This window comes from Adelges cooleyi, unplaced genomic scaffold (genome assembly GCF_023614345.1).
Source record: "Adelges cooleyi isolate 19-005CV unplaced genomic scaffold, UGA_ACOO_1.1 ACOO_flye_CR_arks_rails_tigmint_CR_PRNA_2, whole genome shotgun sequence".
NCBI lineage: Eukaryota > Metazoa > Arthropoda > Insecta > Hemiptera > Adelgidae > Adelges > Adelges cooleyi.
In genome coordinates this window covers 6,533,483-6,544,246 of record NW_026095860.1, presented here as the reverse complement: position 1 = coordinate 6,544,246, position 10,764 = coordinate 6,533,483, and the positions used below count along the sequence as shown (strand labels likewise).

The window sequence follows — 10,764 nt, the reverse complement described above, 5'->3', positions numbered from 1 at the left end:
AGGTTTTGGAAATTTTCATGCTCGTGACCAAGCGTAATAAATCTTAAGTTTTAAACACTAAAATTATAATATCATTGCTGGGTCGTATACTCGACCACCCAACGTTTCTTTTACATCCCAGGTCAAAAAATACCTACATAGTATATACATACTTTTAACTGCTAGAAAATAACAATTTTAACTGTTAAGCTGAAAATGTTGAATCCGAGCGATGGTCAATTATAGACATGTAATGGAAACGGTAAAATTTAATTTAAATGTGATAAATCGTTCGCATTAAAAACGTTTTATACAAATCCTAAAAGTAATACAAAACATTATAGAATTTACATTAACGAATGTCTTGGCCCATGTATTGACAAACATTTTTTGTATACACTTTAAGAGGTATTTAAAAAATGATTGTCTAGTTAAAAAAAAATACAGGGATTTTACACTCTTCCCCTCTTGTGCCGTTTATGCCAAGTAGGATAATTAGTGCGTCTTCATATCAGTTCTCATTGGATCCGTGATCCGTTACTGGTTTGGTAAATTTTACAATACCGTTTTTTTATGGAATTATATATTATTATAGCGTGGTAAAAAAAAATGGTAGCCGTCTACTAAGAAGTAATAAAAATAATAATAATAAAGAAAGAAAGAAAAAAACGATAGAAGAGATGTAATAAAATAAATGTGCGCTGAAATTATTATGTTGATTTATTCCGTAGTCGAGATGATGAGCAATGATAAGGGTTGATAGTGGTAGGGAAAAAATAAATGTCGGTTACCGTGTAGAGGCAAGCGTTCTCATATTATACTTTATAGCAAAACGGTATACATATAATATAAATGGGACGACATAATAAATTGCGCTTATCGATCTAAAGCTTCCAACGTCGCGTGCTGCGTGGCAAAACGGCCAATTTGATTTGCTCTTGATTTTTTTTTGTGTGGGAGGTATCGTGTCACGTGAAATATTGTCTTGATTTAACATCAATATTATTTCTTTTGTTTTGTTTTCTAAAAGTGAATCCACACGTTGTTTTCGCAAAAGCGATAAACCGGTAATTGAATAAACAACAAAAAAAAAAAAGCACATAATACATCTTGTATACTTTGTATTGACATTTCATGTATTTATTTCTAGAATAATAATTGACAACCTAAATAATTATTCAAAACAAATAATATTGTTTCAACTAACGAACAGACAGTTAACTTTCAATATACTATTATTACGTTTTTATAATATTAGGTATACAATTATATCGTTGATTTTATATATTATTATTATTTTCCGTCATACATTAAGACTTACAAGCACAGCGTAGAACGTACCTTCAGATCATCTCCGGCGTAAGTACATAGAAATCAAATATAAGTTTAAGTACATCAATAATTTAATGAATAATAAAATATTTCTTTAACCCTTGAATTTTCAATTTTTTATTTACTATTAACTTAATTTTGGTTTTGTTAAATATTATTACGTGTATTTTGGTTTTAAATGACTGAAGTAGTATTTATTACTGTCGTTAATAATACATATTTTTATTATTTTTGGATACGAGCAGAGTAGGTTGCAATGGTAATTAGTTGAACATCGCGATAAGTCAACAAAAGATACAAGGGTTAAACAAACATAATATTAATCATATTGCATGGCTATTGAATATAGTATGAGTTATTATCGGTGAAAAAATGTAGTTGTGCATAGAGTGAAAAAAAAATAAGAAAAATAACGATAAAAAAAATACCTAGATAATAAAATAATCTCATCAGACAAAATGGTCAAATTAATTTAGATAGATACTAATAATAATAATAATAATAATAATAATAATAATAATAACAATAATAATAGTATAAGTAAGTTATATGTTATTATAATACATGCCTAGCTTCAAGTAATAATATTACCCTGTTAAACATAAGGAAATAAAGTAATACAGATCAACAAATAAGTAGATAAATAATTTTTTTTTTCTAAACAATGAGCTGGTAATCATTTTTTTTAGGTATACTTAATTTATAGAGAAGCCGATTACTTTTTAATCGTCACAAGAAAATAATAATAATATTAAAAACTATTTATTAAATATTATTTTTTGGTAACTTAATAGATCAACTAGCAGTAGTATGAACGAAAGTAATTGTTAAAATTACCTAGATCTACGTATCTAATTATAATATAATATATTTTAACATAACTTTCAAACTACTATTGACTTTTTATTTTTATTCAACCGTCTCCTCAATGCTATAACGTAATGTTAGAATCATCATAAATAATATGGTATTTTTTAAATATTATATTTATTACTAGTTTTTAACAACATACATATCATTTCTCACTAGGTAAATAATGAAATTCTAAATTGTTAAACAACGATTATAATAATAATGTATAATCTAGAAACTTTTACTTAAAAATAAAACATAATTTAAATGTTTATATATATATATATATATATATTATATATAATAATAATTTAACAAAGAATTCAATAAATATAATAATTAATAACTATCACATTGGAAAAAATGTATTTGGTGATAATAAGAATTGAAAAATAAAATATGTATCGTGTGTATGTATGTGAACAAAAATACTGATCGATAATGTTTCGCCGATGGAAATATTGAGGATTTGAGAAAAAATATGTCAACGAGTTTGGACGACTGTATAACGTACACATTAAAAAAAAAACCAACCCCCACAAAAAAAAAATGTAATCTACAGAAGAATCAATAAACAGATAAAATCTAATTTTGTATTTATTGCTTAAGATCGTATTTTCATTAACGTATTGCGCTATTTGTCACGGTCAATAATTAACGTAAAAAAACAACAAATATTTGAGCTAGACGAAGGAACACCAAGATCATAAAATGTGTTGAAAATAATAATAACATTTCTTTAGCTTCGATGCAAACCTGACATTATTTATACGCGTATAACGTTTAAATCGGTGCATCTATTTTATGGTATGATATACATTTACACATAACACGTTTGAATGTATACATTGAATGCATTCGTTTGCTAATGAAAAACCCATCAAAGTACAATCATAAGTAATAAAAACAATTCAAGAGGGAGTAGTTGAATATTGTATTGACTGGGGAAGACATACATTTTGAGAGAAAATTTAAGAACACATCAGGCTATTTTATTTCCCCGGAACAATAATAATACGCTACTAACAATATCACAATTTTTTTTTATTTAATTTTTTTTTTAATTTTAAAGCTAAGTAGTCATACATACAGAACGAAACAAAAAAAAAATTAAACTTATCATTATAATATATAATATACATATATTATATGTATATGTATATATCAGTTTGATAATAATGTTTATATTTAAAAATAGACAATAATCATCTATCTTTTATCGAATATTAATATTATAAAAAAATATAATTAATAGAATGTGCTTTCTATGGTGTCAAGATTCGACACCCGAGTAAAATTTAATGTAAATCTAAAAAAAAATTTAGGTTTTTTTGTTAAATAAAATATTAAATAAAGAGTGTATACATATATCAACAATAATATACTGTTACGTAGAATAATAATATCGTTTTTGAAACCTATTCACAGACGCGCTTGCTTTTAATCAGTAAAATCTAGACAACACTCACACACACGTATAGTCCTCGTTTCAATCGAGGTCCACAAGAGAGTGTCTTACAGAAAGGGCGGAGAAGACGGGCGGGCGGTATTATGGGAGTAAGGGGTGTGTCGGGAGCGGGAGAGCACGGGTTCATTACGGGAACGGACCGTTGGTGGTGGAATTTGATTTGGGATAAAACGGGAGACGGATGGCTGCTGTTGTTCACTGAATGGTGGTCTCGATATCTTTCTGCTTCTTTTTGTGCTGTTTGCTGTTCAGGTGATCGTTGGACGGGTTGTCCCACGGCTGTCTGGTGCCGTCACCGAGCACTAAATAAATAGTACAGCACACCATGTAAACGCACGCCGAAGTGATGAACACAATCCTCCAGGCCGCTTGTGTGGGCTAAAAAAAAAACACGATATTAATTTTTTATTATAGTCTCGCTCTACAATTACAGACTAAACAAATAAAGACCATTCACAAAGTGAACAAAACAAATCAAACAATAGTATTCTGGTCGGAAAAAAACTAGGTACATTTTTTAAATTTTAAGTCGAGGTCGTTTACCCACAAAATATGTTTTGTCTCCGTCCCATGCCCTAAATAAAAATATAAATTTTCATGGGACGACGGAAACCGATCAAAATAGCGTTATACAATATATATATATAATATAATATTCTGTTTATGTTGAATTTTCGTTCATTTGTTAACAGTTCAAAGAACGGCATCAGTCATGATATTGAATTTTATAATTAGCATATTATAAAACTATGATATTTAATTAAACGCAGTAACTTAACAATTAGTTGACAGTTAAACATAATTAAATCAGTATCACACTATTTGTAATTGCGAACTAACACATGATTCGTGTTAGTAGTTCGAGGAGTAGCTCAAGTGCTATGTTCTGATTTTCATTCTAACATTACGTTTCAGATCAAACTATTATGGCAATTTAGTTATAATGAGTTCAGATTTGTATAATTTAGATTCACACGATTTGTATAGTTCTAAGACAAAAACAATACCTTCTTCGTCTATTTATTTTGGTTACCTTATAGATGTATTTTTAGAAATATAATAAATACTAATTAATATAATAGAGAGATATAACGGTTATGTTAATGTGGAGTGACAGTACCATTTTACATCTATGTTCCTTTGTTTCGAGTCACACCATTTCTCGCACTCATTTTAATCGGAGCTCTGTCCTAACTGCGCGAGCATTTTGACCGGTCGAGCCTTTTCCGCCAACAAGATAAGAATCGATTTACTCTTGTGCCAAAACTGTACCTTATCCTTTTTCGCCAAACAAGATAACGCCCTTAACGCCAAGATTAGCGCCAGACCTCCTACCAAAATTTTCTACCAAAAAAAAAAATTCTGATTCTTATACGTCGAATAATTGTCTAATAAGAAGATGTCACATCAGTTGATCGCGAAGTTGAAAGAATTAAATAGGAATTCATTTTCACACAAAATAAACTCAAACAACTTAAGCAATATTGTTGTTCAAAATTTAAAGTTTCATAGGTGAATTCAAATTTGTATACTGTGGTCGAAAATTTATAAAAAATTAATAATATTAGTAAACATACAAATTTTAACAGTAAAATAAATGTACAGAACACGTCAGTAAGGATAGGTTTGAATCTAATAGAAGGAATTAATTCTTAAATACATATTTTTACATTCTTAATATTATTTCAATATTATTTACATAGTGAAACCAAAAGTGTTTTTTTTTATTAAATCGTGAACAATAATATAATAACAATAAATATTAAAAGTAGATAAAAAGTCAGATCATCAATTTTGTTAACTAAATCCATAATGACTAATAAAATATCATAAAAGTTTTAAAATTGTATAAAATAGTCAGAATGTTATAAATATTGTTTGTTTAAAACTCATCATAGCTTTAGTAATAATTATAAAAATGTATAAAACGCCAAAAAACGATAATTATTTTATAAAACTATTCATGGCCAATATAAAATTTAAAAAAAAAACACTTAAAACTAGATAAAACAGTCACATCTTCAATTAAAATCTATATAATTCATTCAAATCGGCGATCTACTGATGTGTTAAGTTCTTTTTAGGCAATTCTTCGATTAATTTGAATTACAAATTTTTTTTTAGCGAAAAGCGGCCATGTTCGACCGGTCCACCAAGTTTGTTATTATAGTTATTAATTTCGTGTTCATATCGCTGCATGCATATGGCTACCCTCGACTTTCATTAGTTTCTGACAAATATAAATATGCTAAATGGACGCCTTCCACGTTACTCTCGACATATTCAACCTACGTAATTTATGTCCAGTATAATGGAATAGAGGTATAGGAAAACTACATATCTCCCGGATACCTTGTTATATTATCGAATCTACCCTCTCAAAAAATTGGCTATCTTGTTTATCAACGGGGTAGTTTGCAATGGGAGTATAATAAATATAATAATATTGTGTTTTCTATTAGCTAAGTTTTGGGTATTTGGCTATGACCTAGTGTACAATGAAACCAAGCCAAAAGGTAAGACGGAAGTCGGAACGGTGTAAAGTAATTTTAGTCCATCTGTGAAAACTCATGTTAGACACGCACACGTTGATAAAAGTCGTACATCAAGTCCGGAATAGTTATTATTAAGGCACACATATTATATTTGACATAAAACCATAAACTGTATTATCTATTATCTATTATTTTTTAAGAAATTAATCTACATTAATATCAATAAAAAAAAAACGATAATCTGAAATTCGGGACTGATAGTGGGTCAATCTCGTTTTTCGAAAAAAAAAAACGAGGTCGAGCACTTATTCAAAAACACTGTTGTACACTTTGCGTTGTTAGTAATTACTGATACTCCTTATCTAACTTTGATTAGTATTTAAAAAAGTTATAACTACATCAAAACACGCATCCATATAAAAAAAAAAAATAAAGTCTATGCTCAATTTTCCGAATAACAATTATTGTGAACTAGTGCCTCATCGAGCCAAATGCCCTACAATTATGTAACGCGTTATAATAATAGCGGTTTACTGCCAACAAAATAATAAAACTTTACGATAGTCAAAAGTTTATCGAACACCAATACAAACGAGTGGAAATCAATCAGTAAATATATTCAAAACAAAAAATTATTTTATTGTTTCCAAGAGTAAATTTATGCGTGGCAATATGCCATTACATTTGGTACTGCGAATAGTTTTTGTTTTGCAAATCAAACTCAAGTTCAATTATTAGGATTACAAAATATCAACATTGCGTTCAATATATTTTTATTATTACGGCCTGCTTCGTGGATGTTACACATAATGTTATAGTAAGTTATAATATTAACTATAACAATTATAGTCGATCCTACTATTTTTTCCGTGTACAAATCCTTGAACCGACTACAGTTATGTAAGCTATTATAAATAAAAAGGTATTACTGACATAATAAAAACAATAAAGCACAGTAATAGAAGTACACCATTTTTAACCCCGTCAACAGCTGTCATTTCTTGTGACGTATTTTCAAATTAAATTTTTAAGTCTTTTGGTAATTTGTTTTAACGGACAAACCTGGTCATCTTATGGCGACAATCGATGACGATTAAACACAATGTTTTTTTTATAGATTTGTTTGTTATGCGCTCACCCTTTTATCGATAACGTATCCGGCGACGATCGGGGCCAACAGTCCTGCCAGGTTGGCAAGACAGTTGGTAAGGCTCATTAATATTCCGGCAAACCGCGGCGATATGTCTAGATGGTTCACTTTGAATCCCGAGTAAATAGCGCCATTCAGGCCGACGCCCACTGTCAGTATTGCAACAGTCAGGTACGGATCACATCCCGTGTAAGAAGCAGCGATCAACGCAATAGCTGGACCAAATTGACCTGCAAAAGGAAAACAATATTTTCAACAAAGAGAAAAATAATAAACGCAATCAATCAAGCGTATCGTTGCACTGAAAAAAAAACGACTAAACATCTAAAGATTTATTCATTTTTTATCGTGACGCCATAAGCATTAGGGTGTAGTAAAAAAAGGCAATTTTTGAAATCGTTTTCGTAATACCTTACAAAACTAGCGTCTTGGTGTATATAAACCCAAAGTAAAAAAAAAAAATTTTAAAAAATATTTCCCCCGCCCTAAGTCAAAAAACCAATATTCAGGCAAAAGTATTTAGACTTTCTATCATAACTATATATATTTCAATACTAAAAAAATTAAAAAACTATTATTTTGTAGAAAACTATATTCTGCATATTATACGTGTACAATTTTATTTTTAAAATTTTTTTTTAATCGCCAAAAATAAAGTTTTAAATTTAAAAACATGCAAAAACAATTTTTTTAACTTTGATTTAATTTTTAAAGTGAATAATAAAGTTTTTTTTAAAAAATTAGTTTTTCTACGCTCTAGCCTAGTTTATTTCACAACAAAATCAGATTTGAAAAAAAATGATATATATATATATATAAAACAACCATAAACAAAAAAGCCCAAACCCGGATTATGAAAAATTGTAAATAATGATTTCTCAGAATCACGAAATAGTAGTTTATAATAATATTACTTGTTTTTTTTTTTGACGACTGAATTATCGATTGATGTTTGGGGCTCTTCCCCCAAAGTACTAACTAGATAAAATTTGTGATTTATAGAGTTGCTACTCAAAGGAATCGGTCCAGTATTAAAAAAGTTACAGTGTATACAGATAAATAAAAAGTCCACATCAGAGTAAAACAAATACCTTCGCCGCTTTGCATTGAAGCTAAAAATAAAATTGTACACGTATAATATGCAGAATATAGTTTTCTACAAAATTATAGTTTTTTAATTTTTTTGTTATTGAAACTTTTTTATTTATGATAAAAAGTCTAAATACTTTTGCTGAATATTGGTTTTTTGACTTGGAGCGGTGGAAATATTTTTAAAAAATTTTTTTTTTACTTTAGGTTTATATACACCAACCAACACGCTAGTTTTGTAAGGTATTACGAAAACGATTTCAAAAATTGCCTTTTTTCACTACACCCTAATAAGCATGTCCTATGTTTATGGTGGTTACATTTATATTTAAGTTAGATTATCCGAAGTCTTGTCCGCTTAAGCTCGCTAACCATTAAAACAAAAAGGAAGCTACATTTTTTAACGGTTTTGGACATTAGCGAGAAGAGTATTAGTATATTATTATTATTTTAGTGTGAATACCAAGTTTCGGAGGCAGAACCAAATCATAAACTTTCACGGACTTTTTAAGACTATAATGACGTGTTCTTTAACCAAGTACATATATAAACTCTTGTTATGATTAAGAAAACTTATCCAATTAGTAGTTTTACGCATAGTAAAATAAATACTTTAACAGGCCCATTCAGATTAAATAGCTTGCTATTTGATTTTTAAGCGGGACTACTAATAAATATTCAAGCACTTGTTCAATTCTTAATGGACTTTTATGCAAATCGCTTTTAAATATCTGAAAATGAATGTAGATAAAACTTGTATACTTTAAAAGGGTTCTATGATTAATGTTTATCTTATTTGTCAAAAGCTAAATGGAGAGCCCTAGTCTAAAATTAAAAGTTTCCAGTTATTTATAAAAGCTCTAGGGGCAGACCGATAATAATAGCGAAAATGTAATAAATATTAGGGATATATATATATATTTAATAGCCTTATACTACGGAATAACTAATAATAAATTTATGTTTTTATTCTTACCGATGGAATTGACGATTTTGCGTGTAACAGTGTGTGAGAACCTCTCGGAAGAGATCATCATATCAGCTATGTGGCTGGCCACCATTGAAAATAACCACATAGCTAGGTACGGCAGTGACGAGTATGTTCCGTTCTGCGAACATTCGTTAAGTCATTTTTTGAATCACACGGGAGAGTACGATAAAAAAAATTCCATGACAAAAAGTTGTCAAGGCCGCTCAATGTGAAAATAGTAAAAATACAGCAGTCAATGCATGCGGTGAGGTGCAGAGAGCGGTAGAGACAAATTGTATTAAACTTACAGCTTTTATATTGAAGTGCAACACTTGTTTCATGAAAGTCGGCAGCTCGGTCATGAGCGTTTCATATCCGTAATTCTGACCCATGTGAGCGACTAATATCGCCCAGAACGGAGCCGACTTTAATATACTCCTCCATGGCACCGGCGGAGACTATAAAATAAATCACAGAAAACTATATTATGCTTCTATAAAAAAAAAGATATAAATATATATATTTATTAATAATTTTATATATGAGCACAACTTTACACACAAACCGACGCGCTCAGTTTTAATAAATACCCCCCCGGGTTTTTGTTTTGACTCATACCATTGACGATATGTATTGTAATATTTACTGACTACTGAGTATGTTTATAGTCAGTGAACTGGTATTACATTATGCATTTTATAAATAGTCCAATATGATGAACACAACACCCGTTTGTCCAAAAATTTAAACAGGCACACGGTTGTTTGCAATACAAATTAAAAACAATATATTTTGTTATATTAATTTATCATTATTATTTATACTATATCTTCGGGAACAATGTAATATAACTTATAGAGACGGAAACATAACTAAACATAAATAAAACATGATACAATTATTGCACTCAGATTGAACGTAAAAATAAAAGAGAAAAAGCACTAACGAAATTGTTATTCTAAAAGCTGGTAGAGTCGGTTCCGGGCACAAGAAGTATATCCGAGATTATAAGTGAATAAATAATAAGTAAAGGTGTGTTGTTCGTTTAAATCCACCTCGAGTGCTTACCTCGAAAATGAGTAGAAAAAAAAGTTTTAAGTCTGAATATTCTTGCGAAAATATTTTAATTTAATTTATTTTGCGTTGGTTAGGTGATCAGCATTAAAATTCTTTAATGATAAAAACGGTCTTAACCATAACGAATTAAATTATTGTATTTACCTTTGACGTCAAAGCGTTTTTATTTTCGGAATTATATAAATATATCACTCGCTGGGGTTTCAAAAGATATTTAATTACTCATAGATAATAATTTAATTTTAAACGATAATCACACAAGGTCTATTACATTATATTATACCGGCAATATAATTTTAAGCAATCAAGTTTTCAATCTAAACAAATTCTGTTCACTTAGTTTGAAACTTGC

At 29.1% G+C, this 10,764-nt stretch overlaps 1 protein-coding gene across 4 annotated transcripts in view; it reads right to left on the bottom strand.

Annotated features, from left to right (window-relative positions):
- Nucleotides 1-2,493: 2,493 nt before the first annotated feature.
- The window catches only part of LOC126833194 (putative inorganic phosphate cotransporter), a 60,089-nt gene continuing 51,818 nt past the window's right edge, over nt 2,494-10,764 (bottom strand). For 3 of the 4 annotated variants that reach the window (XM_050564353.1, XM_050564354.1, XM_050564352.1), the window contains exons 7-10: nt 9,644-9,793; nt 9,342-9,474; nt 7,265-7,506; nt 2,494-4,009 (exon numbers count right to left, since the gene is read on the bottom strand). In XM_050564353.1, coding sequence (XP_050420310.1) covers nt 3,827-4,009; nt 7,265-7,506; nt 9,342-9,474; nt 9,644-9,793 — 708 coding nt within the window. In that variant the 3' untranslated portion in view covers nt 2,494-3,826. The remainder of the gene's footprint in view (nt 4,010-7,264; nt 7,507-9,341; nt 9,475-9,643; nt 9,794-10,764) is intronic. The other variant, XM_050564355.1, reaches the window with a different exon arrangement.